The sequence below is a fragment of the Carassius carassius genome, chromosome 44 (assembly GCF_963082965.1).
Source record: "Carassius carassius chromosome 44, fCarCar2.1, whole genome shotgun sequence".
Lineage (NCBI taxonomy): Eukaryota > Metazoa > Chordata > Actinopteri > Cypriniformes > Cyprinidae > Carassius > Carassius carassius.
In genome coordinates this window covers 19,279,793-19,296,776 of record NC_081798.1, presented here as the reverse complement: position 1 = coordinate 19,296,776, position 16,984 = coordinate 19,279,793, and the positions used below count along the sequence as shown (strand labels likewise).

At 38.7% G+C, this 16,984-nt stretch overlaps 1 protein-coding gene across 2 annotated transcripts in view; it reads left to right on the top strand.

Annotated features, from left to right (window-relative positions):
• The window catches only part of LOC132126785 (receptor-type tyrosine-protein phosphatase gamma-like), a 218,849-nt gene that overhangs the window by 167,179 nt on the left and 34,686 nt on the right, over nt 1-16,984 (top strand). For both annotated transcript variants that reach the window (XM_059538283.1, XM_059538282.1), the window contains exons 7-9: nt 6,305-6,462; nt 9,862-10,054; nt 16,186-16,370. In XM_059538283.1, coding sequence (XP_059394266.1) covers nt 6,305-6,462; nt 9,862-10,054; nt 16,186-16,370 — 536 coding nt within the window. The remainder of the gene's footprint in view (nt 1-6,304; nt 6,463-9,861; nt 10,055-16,185; nt 16,371-16,984) is intronic.

Here is a 16,984-nt window from a genome sequence, read left to right as displayed (position 1 = left end):
CACTTTAAACGGCGCCCACACAAAAGGGATTTTACCAAGACTGAAAATAGTTCTGCCTTCTCTTGCTGCCAGATTACAAAGATTATGACACTCTATCTGATGACGGTGATGGGAGTTACCAAAATGTGATGAGGCTGATTTACTAAATTTTTACATATTTTGATTAAAAAAAAAAACCTTGTGAGTCATCAAAAGTCAGGTGTTGCCAGGACATGGCTATGCGGTTGCTAGGTTGTTTTGTATGGTTAAAAGAGCCCATTCCCAAGTCTCTATGATACTTGGTTGTCTCAGCTCTAAGGATGGGAATTGAAAGATATGTTATGTTAAAATATTCTATTTAACATTGAGTTTTTGTTGACAATTATTTTGGTACTTTTTAGATATAAACATTTAGGGAAAAATAACTAAAATAATATTTCAAATAAATTAAACAACAGGATTTTTAAAAAAAATTGCCTGTCACTTTATATCAGAAAATACGGCTACTTTTGAATGACTGACCCTTCTCAGGGAGTTTGGTTGACTGGCAGTTTGACCAGTCATAACGCAGAATCTGCCATTTTGTCCAACAAACAAACCAGACAGGAGAGTAGATTAACTTTGGCAGACTTAAACTTGAAAAACGATGTGCATTGACATCTTATCGTGGGTAGAGATAAAATACCTTCTGAAGTTCATTCACATTTATTTCATTTATTTCATGCTTTAAGTAAATATGAAAAGATGGTTCGTTCATGTGCCGTTTGAACTGAGATGCTACAGCGATCTGTTACGACACATTAAAGAGCCACAAAACAGTGTTTATTGATTGGATTTCCAGAAGTAACCTGTTCTGTTTTGTCTGTCAGTGCATTCAGTTTCCTCTTTGCTTCTCAATGAATTTTTACTGCATGAGAACATAATGTTTAGTGTGAGAGTGGCATGGCTTGTCGGACATAGCAACAGTAACTAAGGGGGCGGGTCTTTGCAAAGAGCCAATTGAGGTCCCAATTTGTCCCAAATTGGTCTAGTTATAGGTACTGTTATCTACTGTACAGCCAAGCCTTGACCCCTTGATTCATACAATTAACTACAAGAGGAGAGCAGACAGAGATGCATTTATTCATCCTTTTAATTCACTCTGTCCACACCAGTCAGACTACTGCGGCCTGTTTGCTGGAGCGTGTTGATCTTGTTTGCTCAGTAGGGTTAGAGTAGGGGGTGGAATGGAGGGGTATGTGTGTGTGTTCTCGGTGGGAGGTGGGACAGAGCTGCGTTCATTCTTTTTATCCCAGACAGATAGGAGCAGGGGGTCTGCACATATTCAGAGCCATGTCTCCGCTGTCAGCGTTCAGACGTCTATAATTTCAACCTGCTGATCTCCTGACGAATATGTACTACGCGCAGGAAGCTGAACCAAACAATTTGCAGCCCGAATGACATGCATGCGGCCGTATATGAATTCTTAAACCTGTTTCTCCCCAATCCGGCTAGATTTTGAGCAGTGTTCGGTTAGTGTTGGTGCTTAAGAGGTGTGCATCCGTGTTGAGAAGCACAAGGAAGAATTTTACACGCTGTATTTAAAGCTCTCGGCTGGAGGAAGAGAAGAGCTGTCTTGTTAAGCGATCATCCATTAGGCTCCTACGGTAAATATTTAACTACACGTTAAGAAGAAGCCGACGTGCCATGCAAATGCCCAGTCGCATGTTACAAGGCTGTGCACTCTGTGAGAACAGCCCAGTGTGATTAGCAATGCATTTGCATTTGCTTCAGATTACAATAGAGTTAAGGCAACACATACACGCACATTATACAGGCCCTCTGGGAATATATCACTTGCGAATCCTTAATTCAAGCATGTAAGCTTCATTTTAACGTCAATGGCGGGGACAAATGAGGTCCGTATTGAGCTGCTCGGCTGGGGTCGACAGTAGTTTCAGAGTTATTGAAGCTATTAAAAGGGGACATATAATGGATAACAGGAAATACCTCACAGTATGATGTGAAAAGTCATAAAGTGCATTTTAGATTGAGCTCCCTCTCCAGTCTACTCAGGCTATTTATGGAAACGAAGAAGCTTGATCAAAATGTTCACATTTATGACATAGGAAAAGCCACGAGACATTCTAAACCACATAAGCATGGCTCATGTCAAATTCACTAATTAGTGAGTAGCTCAAACACAGGCACCACTTCCAGATTATTTACCTAATTATTGGATTAATTACCAAGAGAATGTCATTTATTTAAAATAATTTACATTCACATTAATGCCTCTTTACTATTTAATACATTTATTTCATGGTTTAAGTAAATATGAAAAGATGATTCGTTCATGTGCCGTTTGAACTGAGATGCTACATTCACATTAATGCCTCTTTACTATTCAAGACACTTAAAATGCTATAAAAGTGTGGAATATGACCACTTTCAGCAAAACATTTGTTTGAAGGGCTGCCTACAAATTCAGTGCTCTCATCATCTACTTTCACTGTCCCAGATGTGTGTGACTTTCTTTCATAAAATGCACTATAATGCACTCATAGAGTTTAACGTATAAGGTGCCAGAGAGTTTATGTTCCAAAAAACATGTTCAGCCTTCATGACATTAATCCAAATGAACCCAGCGGATGATTCAGTGTCTTCTGAAGCAAATAGGCATGTATGTGTAATACAAATATTTTAATGCTTTCATATTTTAATCATGCAAGTTTATGCTTGACCTAAACTAATATTAAGTGTAACATAAGTGTATTATAAACTTTGCAGGCTTCTACACTTCACAATCTTCTAAGCTTCACAATGCACTTACGTTTACATCTAGTGTAAACTTTACCCTATTGTGAACTTGCACATTTGTCCGGAAGTAATGGTTTATGGTTTATTTTATTATTAATTTTTTTCACTTACACCCTTTGTTTCAGTTCTAAAGAGATCCACTCAGATTGTATGAACTACCATTATGATGACTGAATGTTCTTTTTCGAGTTACAAAATACAGCTGTTGTTGCTTAAAGTTCCTAATATAATATGAACGCAGTCCAGCGGGGCAGGGGGATGGGGGAGCGATCGAACTCGGGTTCGAACCAGGCAAGCGAACCAAGTGTGAAAGCACCCTTAAAGTCAATATGAAACAGCATTTAAATTTTTTTTTACTTCTGTATTCTAATGCATGTCAGCCTAAAACAGGATATACATAAAGAGATAGTTCACCCCAAAATGAAAATTGTCATTAATTACTCACCCTCATGTCATTCCAAACCAGTAAGACCTACAGTTAAAAAAAATACTGTTTGCACGCAAAGAAAAACAAAAATAACGACTTTTTCAACAATTTCCTCTCTTTTTCTGTCTATCTTAGATGCGCGTTCATGACTGTAGCATGACGTACGCTCTCAGACTCTCGTGAATGTGCGTCAAGACTGACATGGAAGAGAAGAAATTGCTGAATTAAGTCGTTATTTTTGTTTTCTTTGCGCACAAAAACTATTAGCTTCATAAAATAAATTAACCGCTGATGTCACATGGACTATTTTATCGATTTCTTGGCATTGAACATGTCAGTTCCATTGCTGTCTATGGAGGGTCAGGAATGTTATTTAATTTGTGTTTGAAAGATCTTACAGGTTTGGAATGACATAAGGGTGAGTAATTAATGATAGAATTGTCATTTTTGGGTGAACTATCCTTATAATGAGTAACAAGGTTTGGATTTGATCGGCAATTGACAGATCCAAAAATATAAACATTACCTCCCTACTGTACTGGCTATGCACATTTTCCTAGTGCGCAGCAGCTGATGTAACCTCATGACGGAAGCTTTGGCGACGGGACTGCGTGTGGCAGAGAGAGTCGGTGGCGTGCTGGGTCCAGACACGGATGTGTGACTGGAGTGTTTGCCCCGTGGCTGTGTGTGTGTGTGACAGAAAAGCGCTCTGTGGCATCCATTACCATGCCACTGAGGCACGGCGAAAGCTTCTCTCTCTCTAGTTCTACATTCCCAGTCCAACCTTCAGGGGATTACCATTCATTCAACCTTAACTTCAATATACACACAACACAAGGCATGTAGCTTCCCCATTTATACACTAGACATCAAGGCGCATATAAATGAGCTCATGCTTCTGTTTATTTTGCTCTCTCTCTCTCAGTGAGTGATAATGAGACTGCTATCAGATCACAGTATCTCTAAACCCTGCTGTGATTGGTAGTGGCGTTGAGTGTTGCGAGTTCATGTTCGTCCCATCGCGCGCCACACAAGTCGTTGAGGATTGTTCTCTCAACCGAATGCCTCTTCTCAAGGGTGCATAAATCAAAACAATGAAATGAGCTCTCGGTTTCTCTATGGAATGTATTACAAGTCCATTAATTCAGTCATCCAGGGGTGTTTTGAAGACGTCATTGGCCAGGCCATCACTGCTCTCATTGCAATACATTTGCTGTAGGCTGTACTATGTTCAAATGTTTAGAATTCCTACAAGGATATTTCCAAATCAGATGCCGTTTACATGCTAAGCTCCTTTGAACAGGATTCCTAGTGTAAGGTTTGGAATATGGGTCAGCAGACTGGCAATGTACTTTATTCTTTGTGCGTCATCATCGCTGCACATCAAACCAATCGACTTTCTCCATCTGTTTATCTTGATGTCAAGCAAAATGTTTGTGCATTTGAAAATCAGAACAAGAAATACTCAAGTGGAAAGCTGTGTAATTCAGCGGTTCTCGTTTTATCATGTCGCCAGGCCAGCCATATGTTGGGCAGGCATTGTTGGATGGAACTGATAAGCGTTTCAGTCAGAAGAGGATTATGGGTAGAAATCTGCAGATTGTGTCCTCTCGAGGATTGAGTGGCTTTAAAATGCTAAACGCACAACTCATCCACAGCTTGAACATTTAGTTTGGTCCGTGTCCCTTTTTGAACTAACAACAGACACAATAAGTGGAGAAAAACAATTCTAGGACAATGCAGCGATTAATTTCAAAGTTACAGCTGCTACATTTTGCTGTGTACAAAAGAAAAACAAGCAAGCTGCATAATCAAAAGTTTCATACTTTCTAAAATAAAAATGAGTGTTTACATACTAAGGCAACAGTCATGATGATAAGGTGTCGTGGGTGTTGATTCAAACTATTGAGTCTTATGAGTAGGTTTATTTTTAGTGAATCAGAAATGCACAGTATAGTGAGAGAAGGACTTCTGTGAGTCAGTTATTTTTAGTGGAGTCAAGCATGCAGCACTTCTTTTTAGTAAATGAGGAACATAGTATGGCTACTGTGGACTGATTGCAGAAAGAAGGACTTTTATGAGCAAATTATTTTAAACAAATCCAAACCATAGAGCACAACAGGTGCAGTACAACCAATTCTAAAATGAATAACTCTTATGAGTCATTTTCTTAAAGAATCAAACACTTACTTTGGTATGTTGTTTGTAGAGCTTGTGAGATCAGTGTAATTACTTACTGTTTGTTCAGATTACTAGGTAGGCATTATGAGTCAGTAGTGTTTTATAAAAAAATAAATAGATAAATGAAATGTGTAGTTGTGGCTGATTATTCGATTGATTCCATTTACAATATACTGCCTCTAAAAGACTGTGAAATGTCATTAAAAAAATCTAAAGAATCATTTGAACTGTATTTATTATATGTCATTATTTGGTAATGGTATTGCATTTATTTTTCATTTGCAAATATATTAGAGTTCTCAAATACTGAAAGATTTGTTAATAGAACTGTTATGGAGAACTAAAACTAAATAAGTAAAAAAAAAAAACACCATAGTGGAAAATATATTTATTTGAAGTACATTTATTTTATGCTAAGTATACTACAAATACATTTACATAATTATGCACTTAATAAAATACACTGCAATTGTACTTTTAGTATACTACACAGGTACTATATACTTAAACTCTGGTCATTTGGAACAACTAATTTTGTACTTGTTCTACTTGTGTGAAAGTAGTGCTGAAGTCCAAATAAAGATATTCTGAAGTATATTTGATTGTGCTAAAGTGGAACTGTTGCAAGTATACTTCAGGATCAATTTAAACAATCTTGCACAGATATTATTCAGAGATCATACAATCCTCATCAATGGTGACATTAAAACACATTTTAGGCTTAATATTAAGAAATGTGCATTGTGCACAATTAATACTCCAAATAAAATGTAATTATAATTTTTATATCAGTATTACCAGTTAATAGTGTTACCAGTACTAGGGTAACAATATATGCATCAGAAATAGTATCTTTGCCAAATACTACTAACCAGATAAAATGCTTGTTCTCAATGTATTTATGTTTTGTTGTTCCAGAAAAAGAGACATTTCTAGAGCCCTTCGTACTCAGAGACTTGTTGCCGTCCTCAATCGGAAGCTACTACCGTTACATCGGCTCTTTGACCACGCCGCCCTGCAGTAAAGTGGTGGAGTGGATCGTCTTCAGTCGGCCCGTGTTCCTCTCCTACAAACAGGTAAGTCTAGAATACACATATGAAGGTGTGTTGAGGCTATTCATGCTATTTGGGTCTTTAAAAAACAGCCGAATTATGCCATCTTTACTCAAAGCAAAGCTCAAAGTCACAGTTCCCATAATACAGAGCAGCTGACCCAGTTGAGAAGCCTGAGGAGTTAAAACTGTTTGAGATCTATTAGATAGAGCTCCTGAAAAACACCTGGGCTTTGGGACAATTGCTAAACAGCATGAGAAATATAAGAAAAGAGCAATGTGTGTAATACCCGTTATTGTTCTAATGGAACGTACTTTCGCCACATTGACTCATGCCTCTCCATTAGTATGCGTCACCCAACTTGGCTTGCGCACATGCATTCTGTCCTCTCTCTCAGCAATACTCCTGAGCTCTGATTGATAAGGAAAACTCTCTAGCTGAGCTTTTACACTGTAATAAAGCAAAACCAAACACCAAAAATGGGGCATCTTAATGCTAACAGGCTGCATGAAGAATATGTTGCACTTTCACCAAAGTATAGAGGAAAGAGGACTGGTTTTAGAGTAGAAATCCTCAGGGTTGATATTGTGAGGTGGGCTCTCACTACCAGCACTGTTAGACTCAGATACCGAACAAAGAAGGATGTGATAAGTAAGGGCTGAAGTTTATAGCGAACACAGTGTCTGTTTATGAAGGTTGTTCTCCATCAGAAACCGATCCATCTCTGGACTCTCTGTGACTTCTGATCTCACCACGTGTTGAAAGAGAAACGGCAACAGAGGCTTTGCTCTCACGTATAAAAGATCAAAGGATAGCTGTATAAACCTCATCCGGCCGTGTAATATTCCATGTTATTTCAAAGTCTTTTCAAGGTTTTGTAACCATATGGTGTAAGTCTTTGTAATGATAAATAATATATTTTACCAGAAATAGACAGATAACGCATATTTAATTTGACTCACGAAACAAGACTGCAACAGACTGAAGTACCAAATTTCAGCGTAAATCATTCATTAAACTGTATATTGAGTAATTCGTAAATGGTTCTCCAAATTCTGTTATGCCTGTTTATCTTGAATGGGACTTTCCTGTACATCGACAACATCTTTGACAAGTGTGCCGCCATTACTATCACGCAATTTTGAGTAAAAAATGTGTTACTTTTAAAAAAAATACCCCAGTGTTCTCTTCTCTTCTTGTGCTCCATCTAGCCATCAATGAACACAGGTGCACATCCAATGCAAATGCACCACTAAGAAACCCATAGACAGAGGACATTTGAACCAGAAATTATTCCAGGCTAATATGTTGTTTTGCACATGCTACAATTTCTGTTGAGACAGAGTGGCATACGGTAGATTCGACTCATTTAAAAACTTTACATTTTAGGGGTTTAAATGCAAATCAAAAAAACAAAGCAAGAAAACTCTTGAATTGACAAATGTCAAAACTTTGATTTGCGCACATTGTAATAATGTTGAAAAAGCAATTTGCATTCAAAGTCAAGTTTTAACCAATTTTAATAATGTATGAAGGCATTATTGATTGACATGACCTTACATATAGTTGATTTCTTGTCTGAAAAATATGCAATAAAAGCCCATCAGAATCCAAATGTTCTGAGCCCATTAGATCAAAACTGTAGGAAGTGATACATGTAACAGTCACAGCTCAGCAAGCTTTATACAGGAAGACACAGTCCTTTCGGTAGAGCCATAAACGCTGCCCACAGAAGCTTTCTGCTCTCATTTGACACCTCTTAAAGTTCTTTTGTTCCCTTTTGTCTCTGGGTGATTTTGTTTAAAAGGAAACACTGCTGAGGCAGATATAAGTGAGTCTATGGAGGAAGACAGTTGTCCTTCACTCCCCAGTTTTCTTGCTCCTTTGTTCTTCATCAAAGCAGGAAGTAGGTCACAGAGACTGACAGATGGAGCTCTGGGGCACTTTAAGAGCCGATCGATGCTCAGCCAGTCTACTGCATTTGCAACATCTGGAGCATAGGTGGACATCACACACACATATCTTGCAGTTTGCCCCAAGAATGCCCTGTTACTGTGGTTAGCCATAAGGGATTACTCAACCATCAGACTCCAACTTGTCTTTTAAGCAGTGACGCTCACACACGCACAGATGTGTGACCCAGAACGGCCCTATTGCTGTGATTTCCCACCAGGGATTACTTAACCTTCTTACTCATGATGCACAGTCATTGCATAAACACACACACAAATCTGTCCCGGATTAGTACTGTTCTAAGTATTGTACACAATAGGATGCGTACTTTTGTAGCCAGTGCTCACTCCCAATAAGCTGTTTACAAGCGTGGTTTTGGCATATGAGGGATTAATAGATGAGGATTGTGATTAGGAAATTATTCTAGAGTGCAATATTGATGCAGCGGATCTCGGCGTGAAGCCTACAATCACAGGAAATGATGTCACAAATCATATTCTGTTGTGTATTGGTGCTGGAATGTAGGATTTGACAGTGCTCTTGAGGATTTCCATTAGGAGTGGGCAATATGACCAAAATATTCTATATAAATAGACAATATATAGATTTTTGATATGTGTCGATATAAAGACAATATATGTAGTGATATAGAATTTTTGCTGGTTTTTATAATATCAAAATTGATTTCATATCACAAAATACTAAAACTAGCCTTACTAACAAAATTAAAAAAAAATATACATATATTTAAAAAATGTGAGGATGAGGATAAGTAAACAGTCAGTGCTAAAATAAAAACAAAGATAAAATATAATATACATATAATTTCAAAAGCAAACAAATAAAAAATATATATGTAAAAAAATAACAAAATAGTATTTTTTATATGCTTAATATATTACATACATAATTACTGTTTGTCACATTTTATACAATTAATAACACATTAACATTAACTAAAAACAGGACAGCTGTCTATGAGAAATTACAGGAATGCAAAAGTCTCTCGCAAAATAACTCTTGAATATTTATATGCCATGAAGTGTGCCAAGTTTGGCAAATCCAGGGACAATGTGTTCTCTGGTGTGGTCATCTGACGCAAGATCTGAGCTGATGCAGTCCATTCTAAGTTCTTAATACACTAGAAATGCCCCAATGTCAGTAATGCATAGTTAGCTACTAAGTGTAGCACTGATATGTATACATAACAGCCTTGATCCAAACCTTAGTACAAAAGCAGGAGAGGGATGGAGACAGAAGGTTATTGAGGCATCACAGAGGCGAAAGTAAGACAGACGGTCATCATGTTTTCAGTCTTTGATCAGCCTGTGAGCTAAAATAACATTTCTCTGAGTCACTAGTTTGGAAGGAGGGGAAAGAGACTCCAGCCATCTTGGGAGATGACTTACTGGAAAAATAAGAGTCAGATATAAAAACATACTGAACTCTCTCTCTCTCTTTCTCTCTCAGCTGGAAGCGTTCTACTCCATCTTCACCACAGAACAGCAGGATCATGTTAAATCCGTGGAATATCTGCGGAACAACTTCCGCCCACTCCAGAGCCTGGACAACCGAGAGGTCTTCAAATCCGCTGTCAAAGACGCTTGGCTGCCTGACTTGACTGACAGCCTGGGGAACCCGTACGGTACTGATGCTTCTAAAGGTGGGCGGGCTCTCCTGACAGCTGATTGGCTGGCAGCTTCTATCAAGCCAGATGTTTGTATATCATGGCTGTGAATCATGTACCCTGTATTCATGAGCTCTAGACTCTTTCTGGAAACAAATTTAGATTCAAATAGATTCAGATTTCCCTCATTAGTGCTTACTCATAATGCATCGCATAATGCAAGAGCAAGCGCGTGTGTGTCAGTGTCTGTGAGTGCGTGTGTGTAATGAGAGTGAGTAGGTGGCATATGGTGCCGTCCTCTGCTATTGTGTCATTAGACGCTCTGTCTTTACTTGCCTATTTTCTTGCACATTCCCTGCTCCATGTGGCAGCCACGCTCATAAGAAATGCACAGGACTGTAGCTTTTCAAGGACACGCTGTTTTTCTCACCTCTACTCGTGTCCAAAAGACAGCTGCTTTGGTGTCTTTTGAGAGTATGTGGACACCAGTGGTTGAAGCATTCAGATAAACACACGCATTCAATTCTATGTCGTGAAGGGGTCTTTCATTTGGCTTATGTTTTTTGTGTAATAATGGCACTATAGCCTTGGTGCGGATAAGAAACTTCTTCCAAGAACAATTTTGTGACCCCAGACGGTAGTGTGCATATTTTGTATATTAATTGTACTCAACAATTACACATTATTTAGTATTTTCCCTCCTAAGGGCCAGATTCACTAAATGGCAAATTAGCGTTAGATTGCAATTCCATAAAAGCGCAGATGGGAGGGGAAAATTCTGCGTGTGATTTACTGACAATGTGCACATTACAGAAAAGAGACGCAACCATATCATTTCCATAATGACCAGCGCAATCTACCAAGAGCAGCACAAATTACCGGCTGCTTTAAGACATGCTTTTTTGGGATGTTAAAGGGGTGGTTGATTGCGATTTCACATTTTTAACGCTAGTTAGTTTGTAATGCTGCTTTCTGAGGCAGTTTAATGCCTACAAAAACAGCTGTCAAGGGACTACAAACGAGCCTCTTCCCAGGTCCATTACGTCACAAACCCAGATAAACCCCACTCCCGGGAACACACAACAAAGATGCTGCTTGCTTTAGAGAGGAGGAAGAGAAAACTAGGGAGTAAACATAAAAATCTGTGCATATATGAATCGCGATTCAGTTTTAAAACCAATGTTCTAAAGCAGCGGTTCTCAATTCTGTTCCTTGCATCGCCCTGCCCTGCATCTCTCTCTCTCTCTCTCTCTCTCTCTCTCCCTCTCTCATTTAGATCATCAGATCAGCTCCAACAAACTGTTCGGTGTATACACTTATTTTCACAAAGCTATGAGAAGTGTTATACATGGAAACGCGTACGGTCGCTGTGCTGTATTAAAGCTTAAATCAGAATAAAACCGTATATTAAAAGCTAACAGAAGCAGTAGTATTTGCAAAACACAGCGTATCTAAATGTTTGAGACAACAACAAACAAACATATCATTAAGAGCCGTGCTTGCACAGGTTCTGCGCGATCCTCTACATTAATAGTCTCTGCGTCTCTCAGGGGCTCAAATTGATAAGCAATATAGAGGACGTCATAGTTTACAATACAACCAGAGCACATTCTGAGCTTGAGGAGCGGGATGTTCAGACAAACTGTAGAGGCGGTTTAGCAAATCACAACACACTGAGCCAGCTGACCAATCTCAGCCCATTGCGTATTTCTGAGGGAGGGGCTTTATAATAACAGGAAATAAATCAAGACGTTTGTCAAAGAAAGGACAGGGCGTTGTGGAATAAAGGTAAATTGTGTGAAAAATAATGCGTTTAAAAAAAAACGAAGCATAAACACATGTTAGACTACACCCCATAAACACAATCAAGTCTAGAGAAAAAAAACAGTAAACTACCCCTATAAATAATGGCGCAAAAACCAGTAATTTGACTAGTACAAACATTAGTAAATCGCATTGCATGAAATGAAATGAAAAATCCTACAAATGCATATTCAATAAAGGTAAGGCGCCAAAATAACAGTGTCCATGCCTTTTCAGCACTAATTCTTCACTGCATGTCTTTAGTAAATCCTGACATTACTATTTAAACACCAAAAGACAGTTTTCGCTGGCAGATATACTAATATACTACACATTTTTATTCATATTGAATTGTTAAATCTATTCACAGCTCTAGTTTCATTTAACTTGCCAGCAAACTGTTTAATTGTTACGTAAGGTATAGAATTTTTGACTGCTATTGTAAGCCTAAATTTTGATATCCCACCCTGCATCGAAGACATATCCTGACAATCACAAAAACCAGGACTTTTTTCTGCTGTAATCTTCTTATTAGGTAATTCAATTTCCGTTTACAGTGTAAACTTCCCATTTTCTTGCTGCCTAGCAACCTCATGAAAATGCTTTTTCACGTGGAGATCACAGTGGTGCTTGACGCTTGTGTTAAGAGGAGCATTGAAGCCCTGACGTGGGTCATGTGACAGGGATTTAACCCTAACAAACTAACAAGCATCCTTACTGTCATTTTTACATCCCTTTATGATGACCGTTTTTCTCATGGGAATATTTGATCCACACAAATTGGCAAACAAAAATACACACCCACTACCTTTCAGTACAGACAAAGGTTGTTTACCCCATATACACAAAACACTCATCCTACACTCTCTTTCCCCGTACATTGTGGAGCATAATATCTAGAGGGCTTTAACAGATATTGATTGGCCCTGGAATTGTACTGCGGTAGCGCCTCTCATTTACAGTTTGCTCACATGTTCATAAAATCTTGCCTAGTGATCCATGGTCCAAGTACAATGCCTCATTCCCCACACCTCAGACACAGATCACAGTACACAAATGACAAAGCAGAAAGACGACACCTTCCTCATCGCCTTGGACAGGGTAAAGACTTGACGTCTTGAAGATGGAGACCAATACAACAGGTTTTACATCAGCTCCTCATTTCTATTATTTTTGTACACAATTCTTTTTTTTATCCTTTTTTCACAACTTGGCACTGCACAACATCTTGTTGTCTTTGAAGCCATTTTTATAATTTGGTTTCTATCGTTTGACTCTCTCATTATTTACACTACATGCACGAATCGGTGGGTCGGGCTAAACAGGCAGTGATGTAGAAGCAGGCGTGGATCTTCTGTGGAGGCGATGTTTAGGCACACTATTACGTCATGGAGTGGCACATTCCACAACGTGTCATTTTTGGCAGATTGGCTATAGTAAGCTAAATGCTAAAATAGCTAATTAAATTAACCTTAGCAAGACAAAGTAATTGACCATTTATTCTAAAACTATTTGGCCAAATACTCCACAGATCATAAAATTTCCACCACAAATCAACATACCAGTCATTTTGTTGTGGAAATGACTTTTTTTATATATATATAACTTGCATTACATATATTGGTTCAGAGAAAGAAAACCGAAAATGCCACATTTTCTTCTGTAATATGTGTTTATCCACTCATGAAAAAATTAAAAGTCCTCAGGCTCAAAAGTACCAGTTAATGAAGAAGCACAGAGAGCTGACCACCCACATTATCTATTAAACTAGTGGTTCCCAACACTAGTCCTTGAGGCACCCCAACACTGCACGTTTTGCATGTCTCCTTAATCAAACACACCTGATTCAGTTCATCAGCTCATCAAAAGAGACTTCAAGACCTGAAATTGGTGTGTCAGAGAAAGGAGGTATGCAAAATGTGCCATTCTGGGGTGCCTCCAGGACCAGGGTTGGGAACAACTGGGTTAAACTCTTTCTGTCTGACCAGCTTGTTAACACAGATCCAGAAAAACTCCAGGTGATTTGGATTACTGAAACTGCACCAATCCTCCTAAACAGCTGTTTAAATTCCAGCACATACTGAATCAGAAATAGAATTAATTATTGTGTTTGGAAATATTCTAAAAACTGTAATACGAAGAGAGAAACACTTCTCTTATCGCTCCCTGGTTATACGCTTAATTTCAGCTCTGTGCAAAATTGATTGTGGATGCTGTGCGCTGTCGTTGAAAAATAAAAAAGGGAACAGAAAGGATAGAATGAAGACAAAAGGATGATAGGGTGGAGTAATAGTGTGATAGAAGCTAAAAAACAGAAGCATATCAATGGTGCCTGCAGGCTGGAGCTGAACTTTTTGTCAGCTTCGATTAATTCAAAAGATGCGCCGGATCATAGCTGAACTCTCCCTCACAGTAGGCAAAACAACCGAATCAGTTTTATCAGAATATAGTACAGACTTTGAAGCAGGACACATTCCCACCTGCGAGTGTGTCCAACTGGGAAATGCATCAATTGGATTTTTAAAAAAAAAAATTAAACATTCAATATTTCAAGCTAAACGTAAGTGTGCGTAATAAGGCCAGTACTTGTGTGGCTACTGCACACACTTGCTTTGAGATACAGTTGTGTTTATTTTCACTCTTCTGTTGTTTAAAACCTGTATATTTTTTCCATCCAATGTTAGAATATTCTTGTTCATGTGAACTGTTCCTTTAAACTTGTCTTTTTTCGAAACAGCCGCTCAAGGTTAACAGAGTTTTGCACTTTCTCTCTCTCTAATTTGGCTTCTGCTCTCACCTTTTCTCCTTTCCTGCTACATCCCTCCATTAATCTCCACTCTCCATGGTCAACAAGCCGGAGGGCCATAGATGGCCTTTTTATTAAATGTTTCTCTGTGCATCTCATAAGAGACCTGCACTCTCGCGCAGTAACCTCTGCGACTGTGTTTCTGAGTGGGACGAGAGAGTAGGGATGTGCTGCACAGATACATGGATGGAAAAGATGTTATGATGAGGCTTTTCTTCTGATGATTTCTTAAAATTCTGTTGAACATTTTGTTATTTAAACAATCATGTAAAAAATTTGAAAAATGCTAAGATTGTCAAGGTATGTTACATGGTACCATACATCAGTCAGATCAATGTTCTCCAATCCTTACTCTCCAATCCGGTTTTTAAGATTTATTACATACAAAACCAGACCAAATTTTTGTGCCAAACAGTCCTATTGGTGTGAACAGTCTTTAATCCTCCCATATATTACTGTTCCTGCTTCCCAATCGATGCTTATGATATACGTTAAAAGTGCTGTATGTACTTTGCTGATGATGGGAAAGTGCATACTTTTTGAGGAAGAAATAAAACACTGCAGGTTTTGGGACAAACTCACTTGTTACACACTGTTTGCATTAAGGTTTGAAATTCATTATTGCTTAGCTTATAGATTTGTACATTAAAAAGTGATGCAGCAGCATTCCTGACTTTAATAAACAGGAAAAGAGAACATCTTAAACTCATCTTTCATTGCGCAAGGAGTTGTGGGCAGTATTAACAGTACTGCCTGCATACTTCTAGCATCCTATATTTTAGTGTACCACGATTTGAAACCCACTGCTTTTATTCTTTAAAATCATCTAGGATGAATAGTATGCAAATTGGGATTTCCATGAGCTTTTGAACATAATTCCCCCATAAACTCTTACCGGAGGAGGCTGTTGAACTGTCTATGAGGTCTTATTTAAAGGACAAGCTTCCATCCTCAAAGGTCACACTCACGTTTGTGTGCTGTAATCACGAATGCATGCCATCTGTCTGAAAGTCAGTGCAGGCATCACTGTATTCTTTATGCAGTATGATTACGTCTGTAGTCACTATTACTTCTCTTATGATTAGAGCTAATAGAGGCTTCTTGTGTGTGTGTGTGTGTGTGTGTGTGTGTGTGTGTGTGTGTGTGTGTGTGTGTGTGTGTGTGTGTGTGTGTGTGTGTGTGTGGAGATGTGTGTGTTTGTCTATGTTGCATGCATTTTAGGAAGACCAAAACTAAAGAAAATTTAGGGCTTCTTCTGTCAGATTCTCTACGAATAGAAGCTCACCCCTACGCACGCTGTCAGCCGCCAGAAACTGTGGCATGCTCTGTGATTAAACACATTCGGCTGGAGAGATTAACTGCATCTTGGATGCTGCTAGTGTTTACAGAGGGCATGACACAATTCAGGACACGTGAAAGCCGAGTAAATGTAGTGTATGGTCTAAGAGAGCCATCTAGTGGCTGTGGGATCTAAGGGCACTAATGGAGCTCAAGGTTAGAGAGGTGGCAAAGAGATAAAACACACATTTAGTTTTTTCTTTTTCTGTCTTTCACACAGCATGCAGCAGTGCCCCGATCAACATGAACGTCCAGCACATGAACAAGACGGCGCTTTTCGTTCGATGGTCCCGTCCGGAGATCACCTACGATCCGCCCATCATCAGCTACCACATTTCCTACAGCTGGACCAGAAACGATGAGTCATATGAGGAGACGTACGTCAAAGGGAGTGATCAGAAACTGGTGAGGAATGTGTGTAATGGTCATCCATATAACAATATCTCACAATAAATCCTACATATATATATATATATATATATATGTATATTAACATATTTCCAAGTTAAACTGAATATTTTTTGGGAAACAATAGTGGTGATGGGTTGTGTTTGCTAGTTATAACCTACATTTAGAATTGATCTTGTTTTTAAGCAATAAGCATTTCACATTTCAGATTTGTGCAGTCTGTTCTTGGAAAACAAACTGGCATGTGAGGATGTTGTTATCATGTCTGTAAACCCCTAACTCCTGGATAATATCCTGTAATCTCTCCTCCGCTAGAGCCTCAGATCCATGTTTGCAGAAGCGCAGTGAGTGTGACTGTGAATAAAGACTGTATTTTAGGTCGTCAGCATGGGGCCGCAGCGGTAGACACCGACCTTGGGGCCCACCATTTGAAAATACTTATGCACTAAAACTATTTAAGAGGTGGAGATGTATTTTACACTCATTTCTCTTGAATTTCCATCGAGCACACTCTGGGGGGGTTGAAATTTATTACAGGCTGAGTGCAAAACGGTACAAAGAAATGAAGTCGTTTTGTTCCCAAACATTCCAGTGTGCAGTTTTTGAAAATG